Here is a 23,114-nt window from a genome sequence, read left to right on the forward strand (position 1 = left end):
AACTGGTCCTCCCATAAAAGAAGCACAGGGAGAAGGGAGAACGGCTCCTACCGCCAATGGGACACATCTACCTTAGGTCAAGACCTCACTCCATGGCCATGGATGACACTCACCACTACAACCAAGGGCAGCTCAGATGGGGCCCATGTGGCATCCCCCAGCCTGGGTTTCTGATGTCATCTGAAGTGATGCTGCTGATTCTCCCCCAGTGGAAATGCTTTTCTGCGTCTCTCTTCTCTATCCCATTGGCAGGAATGAACTTGAGCATGAAATTTAACCATTCTGTGAAGTTTGAGGAAAATATGTAAGAAACACTATTGTTATGGAGTGACTGATAGACGCACAGCACGTCAGCTTTCACCCCACTGACAGATGAAATTGAGTTAAAAAATAATCCTCACAGACAAAATATAAAGGAAGGTTTTACTCAGGTCAGTACAACTTCTGTAATACTAAGAGCTGTTTTTATTATTTCATTAAGCTGCAGAAACACAACTACAATAGCATACATGCCGTGGTTTATTCTGTAAATCGATCGTATTGGAAGAAGTCCACTACATCATGGCATATCTGTGGATCATGCAGTGTCTATGTTTGTGGTACATTGGTCCCCAAACATTAAAAAAAAAAAAAGAAAAAGAAATCAGCAGCCATTTGCTTAACAGGTTTATAGAGTATCAATTAGGAATGGACTAAAGGCAAAATTCAGCTCCTTTCCCTGTGGCAGTTTATCTTAACATTGATGTTCTTTTTCTGTGCTCCAGTGGATCCATTGCTGCTTGGGCTTTTCTCTGCTTCCAGCACCAGGGGTAACATCAGCAGATGTTGTCTATCGCTGCTGTGAACACGCCGCAGCGCTCAGGCACCGTGGGACCTGCTTTGCAGTGGGGTGCCCTTGATCAAACAGATCCAAAACCTTTCACAGCTTTTGTCTCTTCATACGTAAATATTGAACAAAGCTGAACATAGCACAGTCAAAGGCTGTGATTTAGCAGCTACCACAGTTAAGTGATGATACCTAACTATGGCTAACTGATCCTGATCAACAGACTTTGTTTAATAGGGAGGCCGCCTCAGCTGACATGTATTTACAATATCAGCTTCTGTGAACATTTTAAAATATTCTGAAGAACATTGTCACTGATGAACTATTTGATGTCTGGAGATTGTTGATTACCTGTAATTTCTCCATTCTCAACCATGAGATTGCCACTACTGGCTCTCGTGGCACTGTCATATGATGGAGGAAAGGATGCTGAGGACAAAGTTTCAGACTTGTCAGGACTTCTATTATAGTTTTCACCCATCATAGATGCAATAAGTCCTTCTTTTTCTGGAGCAGCACCTCTAAGAGTGTCACCGCTGCAAGTTCTGCGATGGTACAGGTAAGAAGCCTGCTTTACGGAGCGCAGGAGCAAATGACTCCTGTAGGCGCGCTGGATGACAGTGGCAGAAGCTTCCTCTTGTCTATGCCTGAGAGTAGTGGAGATTGGCTCGTAGGATTTTTTGGATGGATTGGCAGCCATGAACTTCTCCTCCATTTGTACTTTAAGAGTATCCATCTCCCCAGAATCTCCTAAGACTCGTTTGGTAAAAGCAAACAAGATATCCAAGCAGTGGATCCTATCTCCACTGACCATAGGCAGGTCCATTGCTATGAGTTCAACTTTGTTTGGTTTTGGTACACGTAAAGGTTCAGCCAGACCATCTGCGAAGTCTGGAAGTGCAGAGAAAGTTATAAACTGAGTTGCCTCAGGATCAAACTTCTCCCAAATTTCATAAAAGATGTCAAAGTCATCTTCCCCTAAAGGCTCTGTACTTTCCTCAGTAGCAGCATTGAAGTTCTCCAGAATAACAGCTATATACATGTTTACAACTATGAGAAATGATATAATGATGTAACTTACAAAATAAATAATACCTATGGCAGGTTTACCACATTCGCCTGTAGTACCATTTACGTTTGGATCACAGTATGGTGGCCCAGTGTTTAAAATAGGACTGAGGAGACCATCCCAGCCAGCTGATGTAGTGATTTGAAAGAGACAGAGCATGCTGTTAGGAAAGGTTTGGAAGTTGAACATATCGTCGATGCCAGCTTCCATCTTCACATAGGCAAAGTTAGCCATGCCAAAAATAGCATAAATGAACATGACCAGAAAAAGCAAGAGGCCAATGTTAAATAGAGCAGGTAGGGACATCATTAACGCAAAAAGCAGAGTTCGAATTCCTTTGGCAGCCCGGATGAGTCTCAGTATTCGTCCAATCCGAGCCAGGCGAATGACCCTGAAGAGTGTAGGTGGTAAGAAATGTTCAAATGCTTTACCGATGCCAGAAAGCAGTAAGGCTAAAATGGAAAAGGTAACAACTGGTTAGAATATCACATTTCTGCTTAACTAGTAAGTAGAATGAAATGATAGAATCTGTACAGTTGAAAAATATCTGATGTGTGTGTGCTAAGACCCGAAGAGAGCAACCTTTAATAGCAGTTAGAGTTGAAAAAATAGTTGTAGAAATCGGCAATTATGAACTACATTCTTCAGCCACCGGGAGATAGAACTTGTTGCACTAAAGATGGCAAGCACCTTTCTACAGACAACTTCCAATATCCCTATCAGTCGACACTTGTTGACTGATGGTTTTCTTTGACACCGGTTGTATGAATACTTCACCAGGTGTAGGTTACTTATTTACCTTCTAAATGTGACTTCAGACACTGACACTACAAAGCTAAACTAAGAAAACAAGATATAACAACAATGTCATGGTCGTCATGTAGATAACATAGTCAAGATATGTATAAACAAACCCAGTGATGAACACAGAAGTTGTGCATGCCACTCTAGAATGGCTTTTAGTCCATTCAGGGACATAGCTACACACGGATGTTATCTTTAGTTTGCATGAAAAACTGACAGATCTAGTAGCACTAGAAGAGTTTTTTAGGTTTAGATGTTTTGGGTACTTTTTTCTGAATTTCTACTCCAGGAACCCATGTTCTTACTGGAATCTTACTTACCCAAAACATAAGTCATACTAAAGAAACCAAATATTTTCTTCCCCTAAATGCCTTCTGCTCTTTTGGCAGTAGTGTCTCTAAGAATAGTTAATTTTTCAGAAAGCTCAAATTAGCAGAAGAATTCTTTTCCCTGTTCTTCCATTGCAAGCCCTTCAAATAAAAGCTAATACATTTGTGTTGTTCTTTTCTATCCTGTGAACCCTTATTTCCAATCAGCTGTGCCTGAGTTCTCAGAAACTGAGTTCTATAGTCTATAACTAATTCCAGTCTTCATATTCTCTATGTATTTTAGTTCTCTGCTACAAAAACAGAAGACAAAACCCAGTAATTTCTATCTGATCAAAGATTTCTTAGTCGGCACTAAAACTGTAACAATGGAAATTAGCACATAACAAGGTAATGGTATGATGGGTTATTCAGTCTGTGTTTCAGACTAGGAAAAAACTATCCAAAGAACCATATGAAAGATTTTATGAAACATATCCACCTTTTTTTTTTTGTAAATACTTTTGTTAAAAGAAAATAGAAGAAATGTAAAAAAAAAAAATCTTATTTCATGTTATTTTAATATAATCATGGTGGGGTTTTTAGTTCTTTTTTCTCAAGACTTTACAGTATTCTGATTTCCATTTCAACATCCATTTGCAGTTGATAAATCTTAACTGTTTTTTTTCTGAAAAGAATTGTAATTGATATAGTAAGAATTTGCCAAACCAATTTTACTTACCAACAAGTGACATGATCACTACAACTAAATCAAATATGTTCCAGGCATTTGAGAAATAGTACTGCCTCAGAGCCACCAACTTCAGAACACATTCTGCAGTAAAGATGGCAACGAAGAGCGTATTGATTTTGTTAAGGATGTCAGACTTCGTTTCACTTTGGTCATAGGTTTCCACCATCATGGAGATCATGTTAAGGCAGATGAGAATCATGATTACAACATCAAAAGCCTGGCGTGTTACGATGTCAAAAAGGAACCCTTGGTATCTGTTCTAGAGGAAAAAAATACATCCGGCATCATTTATGAAAGTAGGGAGGACTCATCTGTACATGTTTCTTTCCAACAGCTCCAATTTTTACGTTGCAAAGTCACTCAATTATGGTAAAGTCAGAGAAACTTGAGAAAGGTAGAATGTAAAAATGACATTAAAAATCCCTTCCCATCCTGAAATTTAATCAGTTCCAAGGTGAATGTAAAACCCAAGAATATTTATGCAGAGAACTTAATAAATATTTAACCTGTAAATTCTTTCAGTGAAACTTTTTGGTATGGAATTGACTTTAGAGCACTTTCTGAGTATCAATGTAAAGATAGTATAAATTATTTATATACAATATGTAAACTTATGCACTTTTCAGTGAATTAAATGCCACTTTTGCAATGCATTTTTGTTTTGAAGAATTCAGATAGTCTTACCAACGGTCTTGGAATGGGTTTTTGAGGTTTCTTCTTTCCTAACTTTTTCATTGCATTGTAATATTTTTTCTGTTCTTCTGTCATAAAGATATCTTCCCCACCTAAGTATATAAAGAAAGGTCACTGTTATTTGGTGAAAAGCAGCACTATTGTAGTTACAAAATCTAAAATGCTGGAAACTAACATTCCTTCCTTTTTCACATCTTGCTTGTACCAGCCCTTTTCATAATGCAGAGCAGTGTCCAAAAAACCAGAGTGGCACAAACCATACATTCACAGAGCAGAAGTCCTGGGGTGAAACCCAGCTGGCTGAGAAAGCGTGAAAACAAAGGACCTACTGAAAACCTGGACAGGAACAAATCTTTCCCTGGCTACCCACATCCTGGTCTTGTTGAATATCCAAAATACTTCTCAGAGCATCTGTACCGGATCACTTTCTAAATAATGAAGCTCCTGTTGTGCTCAGTTCCCACAAAGGAGGAACTTTTTAAGGCACTGCAGAGAGGATGTCATTGCCTTTGAAATGTTGGGAAAGGGCTGGGTGTTCAGGTTATAGGAGAGAAGAAAGGAGGAAAAAACTCATCCTGGGTGTTACTTCTGCTAACTTGATTACTAATGCTCTTGTAAATGCCAATAGAAGTTTAAGATTCTACATATAGCAAGGATCTTGTTCTCAAAAGACAGCATTGCTCGAAATACAGTAGGTGCCTGGGAGCACAACCAATATACTTATCTTTTTCTTTTGTTGGTTGAAGTTGTCAATAATAACACCAACAAAGAGATTCAGGGTAAAGAAAGATCCAAAGATGATGAAGTTCACAAAATAGAGATACATAAATAGACTGTGCTCCATTCGCGGCTGCTCATTTTTCTGCAAGAATGAGAAGCAACGTGAAAAATGACCAATAACAACATGGGCTCAATTCAGAATAGTCGTCATATTGCAGATCCTCTCACAAATTGGTTGCAGGAGGAACTAAGATTTACAGCCCTACTGCTAATTCTGACAAAATTTTAAAACTACCAATAGTGTATAACAGAAAATATTGTATGTATAAGATGCTTTTGGAAGGGGCATGAAATGATGGAAGGAAGTAACATTCATATGGTGACTACTAAGCGCATCAAAATTCTAGGACCTCGTAGGCACATCATTGCTTGGATGCTGACTGCTATCGCTTTTGAAATTAAACACGAACCTTAACAAAATGATACACCAAGCACAGCACATGAGAGATAACTAACCAGAGAATATGGCTCAAAATAACAGTACTACAAAGTGTTTATACTATGACAAGTCATTAACTTGATTTCTTTTACAATGTTTATTTGTGTAGTTTCAGGCCAGATCGTTGCAGAACAGGATAATTTAATTCATACTGATATATTTGCACTGAAAAACTTGTAGAGCAAAACTTAGTCTTTGACAAATGGTGGATGAGGTTTACTTTTATTTAAAATGTCTTTTTTTTTTTCCACAAAAGCTGATTGTTGTAGATTTTTTTTCTTTTCCAACCTGTTTTAAAATCTTACCATTTGCAATTGATTTAGGCTCTGCTAAAGACAATAGAAATAGTTACTGAATTGGACATTCTTGACATGATTTTCATAAGCGTTTCAGAAGCATCAGTTCAGCTTCTTCCAATAACAATAGAAGCTGTAAATTGCTCAGTACTTGAAAAATCAAGCAAACTATTTAGAAGTCTAATTCCAAGCTCTCAATACTAAAAACCTTGGTCTAGATATCTCCTTAGCAAAAAAACACAAAAGAAAAACAGTTTTTAAAACTGAAACACACATTAAAAAAAAGCATTGAAATGTTCCCCCCCCTCATTTTCATATATGGTACTCTTAAAATTATTTGATTCCTTTGAAGGCATGATCAAATTAGCATAACCTCTTCATTTCAAATTCTTTGCTTCCAAAGACATAACGCTTTATAAATGGGGCATAAAATGCTACTGGCAATATAAGCAGTAGGCAAAACAGTATTAGTGATGCCCGACAATGTATTTTAAATGATTGTTTATCCACATTAGATCGATTCTTGATGAAGTTTGGGTTTATGTTTCGAAGTGGACTTGAGTTTCATAAAAGAAGATGCGTGAAGGTAGGTGCCTCCATGTGAGTGGGAACACTCAAGTCCCCGGCTAGCTGATGGACATCCCGTTATTAGTAGAGTCAATATAGTATAAAGAAGTGCCGAGCTGAACAATACAGATATCCAGCGTGAGCTGAAATGCTCCTAGATCCCTCTGAACATGTTGACTAGATTTCCATTAAGCATAGAGGGCACTTGGAGGCAAACTCACCTGGAGACCTTACACTCTAGGTAACTGCATTTAGGCGGGTAGATCTGGAGTTGAATCCCTTTCCCCACTACAACAGATCAGCTTTAGGATACTATGAGTGATTTGCAGATGAAAGGTTTACATCAGCTGATAAAAAATTTACTGGAAAGATTTAGCACAGACAAACAGCAGATGTAAAAGTGAAAAAATCGTAACATTTTTGCAGAAAGCCATTGCATTAACAAAAAATATAATTTGAATATAGTGACTGACCTCTCGTGAATCTACGGCCGCGTACATGATGTCTGTCCAACCTTTAAATGTTGCCTAGAATGAGAGATTATGGAAAATATGTTGAACTTTCAGGGTAAAAGTCTTCACATAATTGGCAATATCTGAATAACACTAACTAGAGAAAGAGGTTTTGATGTGGTCACACCACACCAAACTCTGACTTTAAGGAAACTTGGCCCTGCTGTATGTGTGGCATTTTCAGCCTTATCCGGATGAGAAAGTTTGCTAGAGTGGGATAGAACATGTTGCCCTAAGATGCCAACCAGGCAAAACTTCACTAGCATGGTCTGCTAAAGGCCTTACAACCCTCATGGATGAACAAATCCGTATTATGGCAGATTAGGTCAGTATTTGCCCCAGAATTCCTTCTGAGATTGACTCCAGCTCTCAGGCTCACAAACCTGCTGGAGGCAGAAACAGCACTTGTGCACCAGATGCTTACTTTATCACCTGGAAAGTCAGAGCAGGGTCTAATTTGTTCCCCTTTTTCCATTTGTGTGCACAGATAGCGCTGGCTTTTGAACAGCCAGCGACAAGGGAAGAGCAGGCTGTATGACATCAGCCACAGAGATGAGTTAGGAGTTGGCAGGAGGTCAAGCCCATCTGACATGGTACTGGCTAGTGAAGGCAAGCTGCACTTACCACCTGAAGCAGCGCCAGGTAGCCAGAGCCAACATTATCAAAGTTGACTTTAACATTCACCCAGAATATTTTTCCTGTGTTATTATACATTCTACAGTCTGTTATGTTATTGATCGAATCATTTATTTCTGAATCTTCTTCTGTCAGATTCACACATTTCCCAAACTTCCCAGCAAAGAGGTTCACTCCCATGATGCTAAAGATGAGCCAGAAGATGAGGCAGACGAGCAGAACATTCATGATGGAAGGGATGGCTCCCACGAGGGCATTGACCACCACCTCGGATGAAATGGGAGAGGAAAAATACACTTAAGCGAAGACAGGCTCAAGTATTTTCTCAGTGCAATAAGCAGTCACTTAGTCATCTCAGCAAACAGAAACCTAATGTTTTCCATGTAAATACTAGTCACAGCTGGCATGGATATCTTGAACAAAGGTTCAAAGGTCCATAGTATCTCTTAGTCTTTCAAAGGAATAGTTGATACTTTTTGGGCTGCTGTGGGGCACTACCACGTAAGTATATTACAATGTGAGTCCATCCTCTTCCAACCCTAACAATTCTATGATTCTATGATGACTTTCCCTTGGTTTTGGAGTAGGGGATGTTTTATTTGTTTGTTTGTTTTAAACTTTTATAACATAAAATTTCTGAAGTATTCATCCATAAGCACTAGTGCAGAGGACTGTATTATTAGCACTGTAGAAATTAGCTTTTAAAAGGATCAGCAAGAATTCTCCACTAGTATTTTGCTAAATCTATTACTTTTAGTTGATTATGATTGTGCTTGGTTTGAGCCAGCTACTTTTTCCATGCTAGGTGCTGTATGATCCCACAAAACGTCCATGTAGGTTTGAAGTGCACGCTGTGACATAACAGATTGCTTCATAAAATGGGACAGAGTAAGGAAATGAGGAGAATATCTCCGAGTTTCATAGTGCAGGCAGTGAAATCAGCCATCAGGTAGCAAAGAAGAACTTGATGGACCAGAAGAAAAACGAAAAAGCTTTGATTTTTGAGGCCGTGTCACACACATTCTGCATAGTAAGACAGAAAGCGTGATGGTACCTGTTTCAAAATTAACTCCAGACATGGAAATTTTGATAGATTCTTTTAATTAATTTAATGCAATTTCTCTCTGCCTTCACAGTGACAAGATTGCAGTCGGAGAGCTTTCAGTCTCACTTCCAGAAGATATCCAAAAGCAATCTGTACCTCAGCTGCACTCCCACGTAAAGGTGTGACAGTGATGCCATACGTATTTCTATCATCCCTTCTCACATGCCAGAGTGTATTCCATAGACCAGACTTTTCCTCAAATATCTCTGTGGTCATCACGCTGTTTCCCACTGCAGCGTATGGGTGTGTTTTACATGTGTCTGACAGAATCTTTATCTGCATTTGCACAATGGCAGATATGTAATTACAAGTAATTAATGTCCAGCAGCTTCACATTGTTCCAGGTGCTCCTTTGATGGAAAAGAGCAGCAAATAATCCACATACACTCCAGCTTTTTGAAAGAATCTGTCTATTTAGAACAATAATTTGAGCAAAGTACCTCTCAATAGTCTGAAGTTTTTGTAAATCAGTCCAGTAAAAGACTGCAGAATGGAGATGATTCTTTCATTTGAATTACCTTGTCATCAGACTTCAAAAATGAGAATTGTGCTCACAGTTCTTATTCTCTATTTTATTTTTGGCTATCTCAGTAAGACAGGAACACAAGAATGACTGAGCAGCAATGGCACAAAGCCTAGCCTAGTCTAGCTTTAGTTTCAATGGCACTCGGGATCAATCACTCAAGGATAGTCTATAAGGAACAGCCAGGTACAGAGGAGCGCAGCAAAGCTGCCTTTTAAAAGTTCATTTTATAGGTCCTAGACTGAACTTGAGGTAGATACGTGAACTTCATAAAGTCACGGACGTGAGTTACAAACCTGTTACATGCTTATTAGTAATGAGAGCCTTTGGTTTGTGTTCGGTCTTACCCTCATCCCTTCAAATCGTGACAATGCTCTTAAGGGTCTCAGAGCTCGAAGAGTCCTAAGAGATTTCATGGGGCCAAACGAACCGCCAAACATGATTATTAAAGAGATCTGAATGGGAAGACAAAATAAAGTATTAGCAATGTCCTGGTATCTGTTTCCTTTATTCCTGTTTCTTAAAAAAACCAAAATCTCACAATATTTTCAGTGCCCAGAGTACAATATCCCAAAGCCATCATTAAAGTAGGTAAGAGTACTGTCTTAGCTTCGCATCCACAAAACAGTGATTCTGCTGTTTTGTGGATGCATCCTGCACCAGGACCCACATAGAAATGCCAAAGGCAGAACTTACATTTACAATGAGGAAGTCCAGCCAGCACCAGGCATTGGTGAAAAACTTCTTGAAGCCATAAGCCACCCATTTCAGGAGCATCTCCAGAACAAAGATGAAAGTGAACATTTTGTCAAGAAATGCCAACATAGTTTTAATGTGTTCTCTCTCGCGTATATGGATGTCTTCAAATGCCTGAAATCGTAATATACATATAAATGGCAAAAGTCAGAGATGAACTTTATAAAACTAAAGTCTAGCATCATTAAGACCTCTTTGTCATCCAGTATGTGTTTTACACAGATCTAAACCCTGTCTTTTGCTCAAATCTATGTCAGCTGATAAACTTTTAGTTCTCCCTGTCCCTTCTCTTTCTTTTTCTCTATGTACTACACCTCCGTGGACACTCATCATGCCCAATGGGATCCTAGGAGAAAAGTATAAACGTATTGAAATGAATTTCCAGAAACATACTCTCAAAAGAACCAATTTTTTTAGTATTGAGTAATTTCTTTTAATGACATAAAAAAGGTAATTTCCCAACGGTGAAACAACTTCCAGAGACACAGGAAAATCCAGTATAGAATCCAGAATAGAAACAGCTTCTGAGTTATATCTTTTTAGCATTGTTCACTCTCTCTCATAATTTGTAATAACATGAATAATAAATTTGCAGTAATTGCAATTGTGAATAAGTGTCTGTTAAGTGAAGCCTCTATTTTTTTCTCCTGATGAGTTCAAAGATATTCACTGATAAAAACAACTTCTCTGGGTGAAAATTAGAGCTGAAAATGCTTCTAAATAAATACATGAAACTTTGCTAAACTAACCAGGGCTCCACTGCTCAGAAGAATCATGAATATGATAAAGGATTCAAACCAGGAGTGTTCAACAATCTGGAAGCAGGTTTTTCTCAGATTCCACCATCTTTCTCCTCCAAACTTTATGGCACTACCCGCATAACAACGAAAGTATCGAACACAACCTGAAAGCGAGAGACAGCAATGAATGCATGGAAGGAAGGGTTGCTCAAGAAACTTCTGATGGCAGGGGAAAGTCCATGGTCACATAAACTCCATCATTGTTAGGGGTTTTTTTTATGTTTTCCCATGAGGAAAAAGAAAAAACAAAACAAAACAAAACAAAGGAAATATCTAATTTTGTTGGCCTTTTAACTCCTATTTATATACACATAATATAGGTGGAGTGCCTTTGGACAATTTTCCATTATTTCAAGATATTTTTGAGATGCTGGCAATGCTTTCAGTGACCTGGTGTTTCAGAGCTATGGAAAGAGTCTTGATGCTACAAAAGCCTTTCTCAGTTTCTACACACTGGAAAGCAGAGCAAGATGGCAAAATGGCTCGGAGACAAAGAAGGTAAACAGTTGTCTTTAATGTTGCAGCACTATACCCTGCCTTGCAAGATTTATTCATTTACTTATTTGGTTCTGACTGCACAGAGTGATTTTATATCACATAACTTGCTAGAATATGTCATACTCTCAGCTCCATAGAAGGAGATATCTCCTTTCAAACTCACCAGATTGCTTCTTATAACAGACAATGACTCAAGGGCCACCTAACATTTCCTCATCACCCCATTACAAAATCCTGGAACTGATTACTTATTAATTTTGCCAAGAATTAACTCACTTAGACTAACATCTTCCTTCCTCTAGGCTAATTCATGTTTTCAGTAACACGAAAAATGTCAGTCAGAAGGCTTCTGTCATTTCCAAACATGAAAAAAATAATCTATGTGTCACATATATATGATATCTTATATACGTATTATATAGTACTGTATAACTCATATATATAATAGGATATAATATATGCAAAAATCTTTCTTTCAATAATCCCAGTTTCCCCAGTAATGTGGATCTGGGATTTGAGGTGAGGCAGGGAATGGCACTTGCACAAGACAGGGATTTTTTTTGTTGTTGTTCATAGATCTGCATGAGGCACAGATTTGCTGCACCTTCAGCGGAGCTCTCTAATGGTTTGGCCACAGCAGGCACACTCCAGCCTGGGACTACAGAGCACAGAACAAGATATTTCACATTTCTTTTCTGGAGCAGGGAAAGAACATTCTTCATTTGTTTTGTTCTAATGGCTGTACTGGCAAAAAAAATGCCATCGATAAAGTAGTTCTGAAAAAAAACTGTACCTCAGAAATCTGACATATGTATTATTAATGCAATATTTGTGGTTTGGTTGGGTTTTTTTCCTGGAGAAAGCAAACTGTAATGTAGGTACAGAGGATCTCAGGATTTATGATGTAAAACATAATAGTAAATATATATATATATATAATTGCTACACAGAGAATACTTTGCATTCAGGTACAACACCTCTCTAACTTCAAATAATTTCTACATGCTTCACTGTTATTGATTCAATCCTAAAACTGTGCATTACAAGTTTCTCTGACCCAAAAAGGGCACAGAAAAAAAATCAAACCAAAGACCAGGGCAGAACAGAACAATGAGGATATGGGAGTAATTAGAGACAGGTTTGATTTATCCGTGTTCTCATCAGATAAAATATCTAGCAGGAAGCAGTACTTGAATGGGAAGGCGGGGAGGAGAGAAAGGCCGTGCCTTTGGGAGCGAGGGAGGAGAGCAAACTCAGAGAGCCGTGGGACCTGCTCCTGGGCTCCACGTACACGAGGCTGGAGAATCATCGAATGTGTTGGGTTGGAAGGGACCTTTAAATGTCACCTAGTCCAACCCCCCTGCGGTAAGCAGGGACATCTTCAACTAGATCAGGTTGCTCAGAGGCTCATCAAGCCTGGCCTTGGATGTCTCCAGGCAAGGGGCCTCCACCACCTCTCTGGGCAACCTGTTCCAGTGTCTCACCACCCTCATTGTAAAGAACTTCTTCCTAATGTCTAATCTAAACCTACCCTGCTCTAGTTTAAAATCATCGTCCCTCATCCTATCGCTACATGCCCTTGCAAACAGTCCCTCCCCAGGTTTCCCGTAGGCCCCCTTTAGGTACTGGAAGGCCACTATAAGGTCTCCCCGGAGCCTTCTCTTCTCCAGGCTGAACAGTCCCTCACAACCATTTTGTGGTACTGGGAAGCTTGAATGGCCAGAAAACAGAATCGAAGAAAACTCGGGTGAATGGGTGAAAAACAGTGGTGGTCAGCCAGGGTGACTGGCTGAGCAAAAAGCAAGTTGGAGCACCAGGAAGAATTTTGCCACAGTTATAATTCATTTATTACAACACACTTGGAAGAAATGAGCCTATAGACTGGCTTGATGTAGCTTATTCTCTCACAACTAATACTGAGACTGCAACGATTATCCCTGTCTGTCAGTAGTGCCAGTTATTTCAGAAAAATCTCAAGAGCTATTTCTTTTCATCTTACGAAAACCACATGTTTTTACACATGTTTGGGTAGGAAGAATTCATAAAAGGACTCGGCACATCCTGTAACAACTTGTAAAGCTAGAAGTTGCACAAAGATTTGAGAAGGGGTTCCCAGATTATCACCCAGTAGTGATACCCGAGCAGCTTCTCTCTGCTTATTTCACTCCTTTGTTTGTTACAGAAATTGTTCATGAAACGCTATTCAAGGAATAAACATTTATACTGTTGCAAAGTATTAGTAAACCTGATGCGCCAAGTGCCCTGTTCCAGTGGCCGTTGTCAAGCGAGCTCTGACCACTTACAATTCTCTTATGTTAAAGTCCAAAAGTGACTTTATGTTGTGAATATTTTGAGTAAAATTCATCTCACTTCACTATAATAATCTCATTTTTTGGGACTGGGTCTATGCCATTGCCCAGGTCCTAGTTAGAAGCAATTGGCTTTTAAAGGAAGGGGGTTTTATTTTTCAGGTGCCACAATCTCTGTTGACTAGAGAGGGACAATGATTTAGATTATTTATCTGATTACCAGATAACTAAAATTCACTGAAAATAATCTCACTTTATTGGATCAGAATAAAAGAAAAGAAATAAAGGAAAAGAAATTGGCTCAGAGAAACAGGTTGGGTTTTGACTCTTCTCACTTCCCAGTAGTGAAGCCGTGAGAGCCTTACCTTCTGGAAAACATTTTTCTGGAGTCTTGAAGTCTTCAGCAAACTCTGGAATCTTCCTCAAAAGATCTTCAGGATTTGTCAGATCCACCGTGCTGCCTTCAGAAGAGCTGATATTGTCAAACTATGAAGCAAAATAAGATCAGGTATGAATTCTTTCTACATTCGGCTCCAAATGCATAAATTCATCCATGAACATATAACATTCAAAATTAAAACTTGGCTGTGTTCTAATATTTCAAACGGTGTTGGTAATGGAACAAACTTCGTGGTTTTAAAAGTATATGAGCTTAGAAATACCAATAGGTGCATTCAAATAGGGGCCAAAGCTACATCATTACAATATTTATCTACATGAACCAAATGTAACTACCTAATAAGCTGGTAAATTGATGAGCTCCTAACTTGTTTATCAGTACGTGTAGTCCTCAAAGTGGGATAAACTGCTTGGGTTAAAACCATGAAATCATAGGAAAATAAATATATCTTGTATCAAGAACTGAAACACCCATTACAGTATTGATGAAATAGAAGTTGGAATCATATCATATATTCTCCAGTTATTAAGCTTTTCTCTATCCCATCACACCACATACCATGTATGATGAGTCAGCAGTTTATTACAAATCACTTACTCTGTTTTTGTTCTTTTATGTTTGCATAGTGCTTTGCTAATTTTTTAGTGTATTCTTTATTCAAAATTATTCTAAAAATATTTTTATATACTAACTGCTATCTTTAGTGTCATAGTGAGAAACTCATTTAAAGTATTACATTTCTTGCAATTGAGATATTTAGGATACAGGCAGACTTGCTGGAATTTCCCACTCTCTTAATACGATAATAAGACAGCATCTCTCTCTCTCAATGCCTTGTTTTTTTCCCCTTCTCCTTTTTTTGGACTCAAATATCAATAAATGGAAAATAGCAGAGAGAATTTTACAAATTATCTATTTGAATCAACTTTTTTTTTTTTCCATTTCTAAACACTCTCTTCCCTATACATATCCTTTTTTTAAAAAAAATCAATACATAGAAACCTAGCACAGCTTCAATTTTATTCACAGAATTCCGTCTCTGTCATTAACCGGACAGACTGGCTACTGCAAGCTCAGAGCTGCTTGCTGCCACTAAACTCCACTCCAGAAAATCCTTGAACAGAAACATACCCAACCTTGACCCATATTGGAAAGTCAATGCCATAGAAAAAAAATTATTACCTCCTTTTGTTCTGGTGATGACGGTTCAGCCTTCCTATCCTTTCCTAGGTAAAGTACACTGAATTCTTCAGAGGAAAATCCCGATCCTTTACTCCAGCTTCCCGAATTTTTCCCTCTTTCTCCCCTTTGCCTCAGGTGATTTTCATCCTGAAAATAATCTGTGGGTTAGAGGGGGTTTCTTTTTGCTTTTTGGAGGGTGGACGAGTTGGAAGGGAAAGAAAGAGAAGATATGCATTTCATTTAAAGGCAGGCTCTCCAGACAAAAATCATAAGATTCGATCATTTTAAGTCTCTGATTTTACAAAAGGGAAAAATTTCCCAATGAACGTTCAACAAACTAAGGAACTAGTATTTTAGTGAACTAGTCAAAAGGTAAGTGAGAATTTTTGCGTAGGGATTAAGATGGAAACTGAAGGTGGGAAGCCTTGAGGCTAGAAAGGGAGTCTTCTGTGGTTGAAACAGAACTGAAAAATTCAAAGAAAAGAAAGAAACAGGACAATATATGTTATCACATAAGAAACGTGACCTTAATAGAGCCACTTCATGCTTAATACTTGTACCTTCTAATAATTACAATACACAGCAAGGACAGATGATGAAGAATGGACCAGAGCAATACATTTATGTTATAAGTTCATGATAAACTTCTTTATGCAGAACATACATTTCTGATCTGTCATGTAAGTAACGCAAAATGGCATTGTTTACATAAATTTTTACATAAAAATTCCAGGTTCGCAAAAGACTGCCACAATTATCTATGGACAATCTATGGGCTATGTAATTACCTGTGTGTAACACAACGTGTCAGCCAGGAATTCCTGCAGCAAAGCCAACAATTTATGGTCTTTCTTTTAAGACCACGAAAGACCCTCAATTTTTAAAAGGCTCCAAGTGATAATTTGCACTCACTCTAAACATTCGTACTTTTGGTTCTAGTTCAGAATTTGGTAACTCTCTGGAAATGGATCAACTTATGCCACCCTGTTCTGCTATGGTCTTCTACCATACATGCGTCCATCCATACGAATATGCTCTCTACTGTTCCAACACAAATAAAGAAATTTATTACCTGTTTGCTGCATTCTATGTCTGTAAAAGTACTCAGCTTATCTTCATCTTCAAAACCCTCACTTGTATTCTCTTCCTCAGCAATAGGGACACAAACAAATACATTGGGATTGGTAATAAAATCTTCAAGACCTGAGCATTTGTCCCCATTTTTCTCAGTCCATTCATTACTGTAATTTTCTTTACAACTTTTAATTTCTTCATGTTTGAACCCAAGTGGGTTCTGTGCAGTCAATTTGATTTTCTTCCTGTGTGCTTTCTTTACATGCCTGAGCTTTCCACAGCAGGTATCCCACGTAACACTCTTCACAAAGTGAAATCCCTTGTGAATCCGAGCGAAGGCAATCCGGAGGTTGTTCATCTCTCCATCATCCTCTGCTGTCTGGAGACAGTCGGTACTGAAGGAATTCAGCAGCAGTGCAATGAAAAGGTTGAGAACCTGAAAGTCATTGAAATAATAATAAAATTAATAGTCAGTAAAGTAGCTTTCAGAAATCTAAATTGTAACTTCGATTCTAACACAGTTTAGTGTGTTAGAATCAAAGTTTAGTCTCACTGAGCAAGTCAAAACAAGGTAATAATGAAATGACTATGGCTGATCACATTATATTTGATGGATTAGACTTCTCTCTCAGAAAGTCCAATGTTCCCATGACCCTGTTGCCCGAAAAAAGTTATTTAAAATAGTAGCTAAAAGAGATCTGTGCGTGCAAAATGCATTATTTAGCTAAAACAACTTTTCAAAGGTTATAGTAGTAACAAATACTATGGTCATGGCGAGTTGGTTTAATAACACCTCTTCCTCCTTCAAACTAGAGTTAAATCAGGCTTCTGTGGAGGTACTTCCAAAATCCTGTGAGAGGTCAGATTCAAACCCAGCAATTCCATCAAAACTGCAACACGATCACAGAAATTAAAATCAAGAGAAGCTCAAAGTGAGGTTTCCTCCCTGCTTTTGAGTACATTTAAATAGAAGAATTTATAAACTCCAAATTTTTATTTTTAAGGGAATGGGAGAATTTAATTTTTTTCCTAATGTTTCAGTTTGGGATGGGATCTGTGTATCTTAATTTTTACCATGTTAGAACTGGGCAGGTAGCACCCCTGAATCATCCAGGGACCCCAGTCAGTGGAGAACATTAGCCCTCCAGAGACCAATTCATCCCATCTGTCTTAGTTATTGACCTTGGGCTGGAATAAATCCCACTCTCGGATACCTCTCTGTTTCCTTTGACAATAAGAAAGCCTAAACAAGGAGCATAGGCTAAGCACTTAATTGTTTGACAGTTAACATTATGTGATATGAATATCACTCACAACATTGCATCACTGAAATCAATCATTGCGGTGTAGAACAGGTGGGACCCAGGGATTTGGGATTCAGCCACAGAACAGATATTTCCCATAAATGGCTGCCTAAACTTAATTCTTTTCACAGGTTTCTTAAATTAAGGGAAGTATAGGAGTGATACTGAGAACAACATGAGAAACCAAGCTATTCAAAAGATATTTTTATGATTTGGACATTAAAAAAGGACAGAACAGGGCCAGCAGGGCAGTCTGCCTCTTTATATCCCAGCACAAGTTTGCGAGGCTGTGTAGGGTATGCCATAGCAGGATCTAGCTTTTGTGGGTAAATGTACTTAGAGATGGTCAAAGAAAATCCTGATTTCAGTGGTAGGAGTGTAGATTCTGCCATTTGCTGGTAAAGAATTCAATACTTGCACGAGATCTTAAAAAAAATAATAATAACAAAAAATTATTTACTAAGGGACTTAAATACTCAGCTCCATTAATTCAAGCACATAAGCCACAAGCCTTACTGATTATTTACATCCAAATCCCGAGACATGAAGACATTTAGTTGCCTATATTATATTTACTGCAAAGATATTCCTCATCACATTGCCACATGAAAAGGTCAAGTGATGCTGTATACAAAGCACACAAACTGGGAGAATATGGGCAGTGGCTTAAAGGTGAAAGGCAAAAAGAGGCTTTTGCAGATTCTAACACACACAGGTAATTCACCTGTGTTTTGGGAAACTACCTTTTTTGACAAATTGGCAATTAAGTAGATACTACCATTTACAGGATAAAGAGAAGAAAATATTGGAAAACTCACCACTAAATTTCCTATCACAAGGACTAGCAGAAAAACAAGAAGGCACAGTGGTTGTTCAGCGACCACCATGCAGTCCCACATGGTCTCAATCCATTCGCCACACAGAATTCGGAAAATGATGAGGAATGAGTGGAAAAAGTCCATCATGTGCCAGCGTGGCTCGCCACTTTTGTGTATTTTATATCTGTTTTCCCCATAGCTTCTCCCAAAAAGTTGCACCCCTACTATAGCGAAAATGAAAACGATGATTGCCAGGACGAGGGTCAGATTACTCAGTGCTCCCAGGGAGTTACCAATGATTTTAATTAGAGTGTTTAAAGTTGGCCAGGACTTCGCCAGTTTGAAGACCCTCAGCTGTGTAGAAACATAAAACATAGCGTTAGACATCGGTAGAGACAACCCATCTTTGCACCATTCAAAGACCACAAAAACTATTTTACAGATATTGTCAACTATTCCAGCAATGTAATATTTGTGGTAGTGTGGCAGTAATAGGTTTTTAAAAGTATTTATAGTTTGTTTTGGTGTGTTTTGGTTTGTTTTTTTTTTTTAACTGGCAACACTGCAAACATAAACTAACTGCCCTGTAAAGGACCAAACTAACTTGAGTCCTTGGTAAGGGTTTGGCCCACAATCCATACAATGCATGTGATGTAGATGATGGTGCCCAACTTGCACATAACACAAAGGACTAAAGTTGAGAGACCAGCTGCTGTATTACTATAAAAGGAGTCTATCTTTTCATTGCACAACCAAAATCAGTCGACAGTGTATGATATGAATACCTTAAGATCATTTCACCTCTATTTTTAAGCACTGTTTTTTTTCTGTATTTGTAGTCTGACACTTTTTTTTTTTTTTTCCTAAGTTTCATGTGCCAGTTTTTTATTTTTGACATCAGTTTTATAACATGTCTACCCTGGAATATTTTTTCCTCTGAATATTTCTTAGTATGTTCAAAAGAAATGTATATGTCATTAAACCCTAACATCACAGGGAGCTTAAGACTGTGTTTCTTGTTCGTAGTGCTGAAAGGAGAAAAAAAAAATTAAAAAAAAATAATAATTTCTTGCATCCTAACTGCAGACAACAGAAGTATCCTCTATTATATTCACAACAAAATGTTTTATACAATTGAGTAAGCGTGAGGCGTTACCAGTCTGAAGGATCGTAAAACTGACAGGGTTCCTCCTTTTCTCCTCTCTTTCTTGCTTTTGTGTTTGGGTAAACTCAGTTCAACTAAACTCAGTGTGACAATTATACTGTCAAAAATATTCCAGTGCTGCTGAAAATAATAATAGGGATCTAGAGCAATGATTTTTAAGATCATTTCTGCAGTGAAGATTCCTGTAAAAACCTGTGACAAAGAAACAGTAACATCAGCCTAAAAGCTGCCATGAATTTATTTTATCTTTAGATCATGTTCTCACAAATACAGTAACATTCACGGACAGGTCAACAAAATCCATTTTTATGAACTTCTAATGCACTTGTTAAAATGGGAGGATTGTTTTCTGCTTTCTCAGGAGTGTGTTAGAAATGCAACAGTAAAATCTGGGAATTGTCTGTATTAGAAATGTAGAATTTATAAATGCAGAGTTTGCTAAACTTTAATTTTTAAAGTTACTCTGTATGTCTCTAGTGAAAACACCCATCAATCAAACCTTGGTATAAAATATCATGTAGTTGAGAATTTGCTTACCAAGTTGCCTACATTAAGCATCGATTTAAAATTATCTGACATATTATTGTGCTCCAGCGCCATGAACAAAGTGTTCATCACAATGCAAACAGTGATGGTGAGATCAATAAAAGGATCCTTTATGAAAGCAGCCACTTTTTTCTTGATTCTCAGCCAAAGTGGACAACAGTCCCAAATTAGATACTTTAAAGCAAAATCATTCAGGCACGGCGGGCATCTCCGCTGGGATTCTTCAAGTTCTGAATACAAAAGAAAACCCCACTATAATTAAATAGTTATCACTGAGCAAGACCGTGAAATAACAACTCCAAGTACTCAAAAGACCAGAGAAGTAAAAGGAAACCTCAAGTCACACAGAGCCCCAAAGCTTCCCTGCACTTACTACCATTTATATGGTCTCTTACTACCATTTATATGGTCTCTGCATCAGCTAAAATCCATGAAGATAAAATTCAGTAACAATTGGATTCAAAATTCATTCATGTGAACTTACTTCAAAAGCCTTTGGACTGGGTTTTATTTGTCTTGGACTCAGACTTGTACGACGATCATCTGACTAAATGTGGATGTTTACGATGCAGAGGCCAGGCCGGAGCCTCTTGCCTTAGAGGCTCTTTGTAGTCGATACAGAGGCCGAGACACTTTTCATAGAATCATCGAATGTGTTCGGTTGGAAGGGCCTTTAAAGGTCATCTAGTCCAACCCCCCTGCAGTGAGCAGGGACATTTTAACTAGATCAGGTTGCTCAGAGCCTCATCAAGCCTGGCCTTGAATGTCTCCAGGGATGGGGCCTCCACCACCTCTCTGGGCAACCTGTTCCAGTGTCTCACCACCCTCGTTGTAAAGAACTTCTTCCTAATGTCTAATCTAAACCTACCCTGCTCTAGTTTAAAACCATCGTCCCTCCTCCTATCGCTACATGCCCTTGCAAACAGCCCCTCCCCAGCTTTCCTGTAGCCCCCTTCAGGTACTGGAAGGCCACTATAAGGTCTCCCCGGAGCCTTCTCTTCTCCAGGCTGAAAAACCCCAACTCTCTCAGCCTGTCCTCATAGCAGAGGTGCTCCAGCCCTTGGATCATCTTTGTGGCCCTCCTCTGGACCTTCTCCAACAGATCCACATCCTTCTTGTGCTGAGGACTCCAGAGCTGGACACAGTACTCCAGGTGGGGTCTCACCAGAGCAGAGTAGAGGGGCAGAATCACCTCTCTGGATCTGCTGGCCACTGTTCTTTTGATGCAGCCCAGGATGCAATTGGCCTTCTGGGCTGCAAGCGCACACTGTTGGCTCATATCCGGCTTTTCATCCACCAACACCCCCAAGTCCTTTTCCTCAGGGCTGCTCTCTATCACATCTTTTGACCTGATCCTTATGTAGATGTCTAGGACACTGCCTGTGTCACACCCAACATCTTTGTCTCTGACTCTTGAGGGAGCCAAAGTCAGCCACAGACATTCTGATTGTTGCTGAGGCAAACCCAAATCACAGTGCCTGAAATCTGGCCTTAGGCCACTTCTACTGGAAGGGTCATGGTGACCATTTCCCAGCTGATGCAAGTTGCCACACGTCTCCATTTTCTATAGGTAAACATGGGATAGAAGCTGTTCTGCCTTTGTCACTTACATCCTGTTGGTCAAATATAAATCTCACAGTCTTTCTTTCTTCACCATCAATATTAATGAGTCCTCCAAAATACTTTTGACCCTGCTGAAATCCTATGCAAATCCATTAGCCAACTGGACCTTGCTTAAAGCTAAATAAAAACACAGTAGGAATTATTAGTAATCTGGTTTTCAGAGACTTGAAAATTTTTCAAAGATCAGATGAGCTGACGAAAAAAGAAAAAAGTCTTTCTCATCCTGGTCTCCTGATCTAGAAAATGACTAAACAATTTGGGCTGAAATTTTTCAGAAATTTCAAGAAAACTAACAGTCTGCATAATAACAGCCAGTGATAAAACACCCCAAAATTTCCCATGGAAAGGTAAGCTAAAGGAATGAAATAATGAGGTTAAGCATTCCAAATGCAGAAATTGCTACAACTGTTCCTGCTTGCATAATCTTAATGTTGGATCCTGCATGCCTACGTCTCTGCTAGTGACACATCACTGGTCACGAGGTCAGGAGGAGAAAACAACATCCCAGTCCTGCACGTCAAATGCTAGAGAAACTCCTTCTACCCACTCTCATTCCCATCCCCTTCACTGTCTGTCCTACCAAATGAGATCTTACAATAGGCAAACGATGCTTTCCAGTACATAAAGACTGTGTGATAATGCTTTTTTTTTTTTTGCCCCCCCCCCCCCCCTTTTTTTAAGGGCCAAATTAATGATGAAATTCCTCACTACATACCTACAAATCTCTGTTAACCTTTAAGAAATGTATTGACATTTTGGTCTTCCATGCTAGCATTACCTTATGATTAAAATAAGCATAATGAGGAACCACTTACCCTCCAAGACGCTGGTAATTATGCTGACCGCACTTGCTGCCCTTTGTCTCTGAAATGCCTCGTTAAAGTATTCCACTGACAGATGAGGAGGCAAATGTGTCATGCTGCTCTCATCATTTACAGCTGGCTGCTTAAAAAAGTAAACATGATTAGGGAGATACCAGGGGGATAAAATGATATAGGATGTGATGATGGGTAGCTATGAAAGTTAATAGGAACAATGACACGCAACCAAATAGATGTACCTTTTTACAAGATGTTAATAGATGTTGAGAATGAAGGTCCTACTCTTCAGTAATAATGCTGCAGTAAATGGATCCTGCAAGCACGTAATAGCAACAGGGCAAGTACAAACCTTGGAAATAAATGTATGAGGGCAAACAGGCCTAGGAAATATTCCAGAGACTAATGGAAAAGGAGAGAGATGAGGAATAAATTGGTAGAAAAGCATCTCTACCTGTTTGGGGAACTTTCAGTCAAAACTTCTGCATGATGCTAAAGGTGCTGTGAAGGAG

The 23,114-nt window shown here is 38.8% G+C and overlaps 1 protein-coding gene across 1 annotated transcript in view; it reads right to left on the reverse strand.

Annotated features, from left to right (window-relative positions):
- Nucleotides 1–1,148: 1,148 nt before the first annotated feature.
- Nucleotides 1,149–23,114, reverse strand: part of LOC128905373 (sodium channel protein type 5 subunit alpha-like) — a 36,067-nt gene continuing 14,101 nt past the window's right edge. The window contains exons 12-27 of the mRNA XM_054191395.1: nt 22,600–22,729; nt 20,153–20,391; nt 19,607–19,807; nt 18,451–18,804; nt 16,327–16,764; nt 15,255–15,401; nt 14,038–14,158; nt 10,815–10,969; nt 10,006–10,179; nt 9,657–9,764; nt 7,670–7,948; nt 7,007–7,060; nt 5,172–5,313; nt 4,443–4,543; nt 3,747–4,017; nt 1,149–2,347 (exon numbers count right to left, since the gene is read on the reverse strand). Of these exons, the coding sequence (XP_054047370.1) occupies nt 1,149–2,347; nt 3,747–4,017; nt 4,443–4,543; nt 5,172–5,313; nt 7,007–7,060; nt 7,670–7,948; nt 9,657–9,764; nt 10,006–10,179; nt 10,815–10,969; nt 14,038–14,158; nt 15,255–15,401; nt 16,327–16,764; nt 18,451–18,804; nt 19,607–19,807; nt 20,153–20,391; nt 22,600–22,729 (4,113 nt within the window). The remainder of the gene's footprint in view (nt 2,348–3,746; nt 4,018–4,442; nt 4,544–5,171; nt 5,314–7,006; nt 7,061–7,669; nt 7,949–9,656; nt 9,765–10,005; nt 10,180–10,814; nt 10,970–14,037; nt 14,159–15,254; nt 15,402–16,326; nt 16,765–18,450; nt 18,805–19,606; nt 19,808–20,152; nt 20,392–22,599; nt 22,730–23,114) is intronic.

This window comes from Rissa tridactyla, chromosome 2 (assembly GCF_028500815.1).
Source record: "Rissa tridactyla isolate bRisTri1 chromosome 2, bRisTri1.patW.cur.20221130, whole genome shotgun sequence".
Taxonomy (NCBI): domain Eukaryota; kingdom Metazoa; phylum Chordata; class Aves; order Charadriiformes; family Laridae; genus Rissa; species Rissa tridactyla.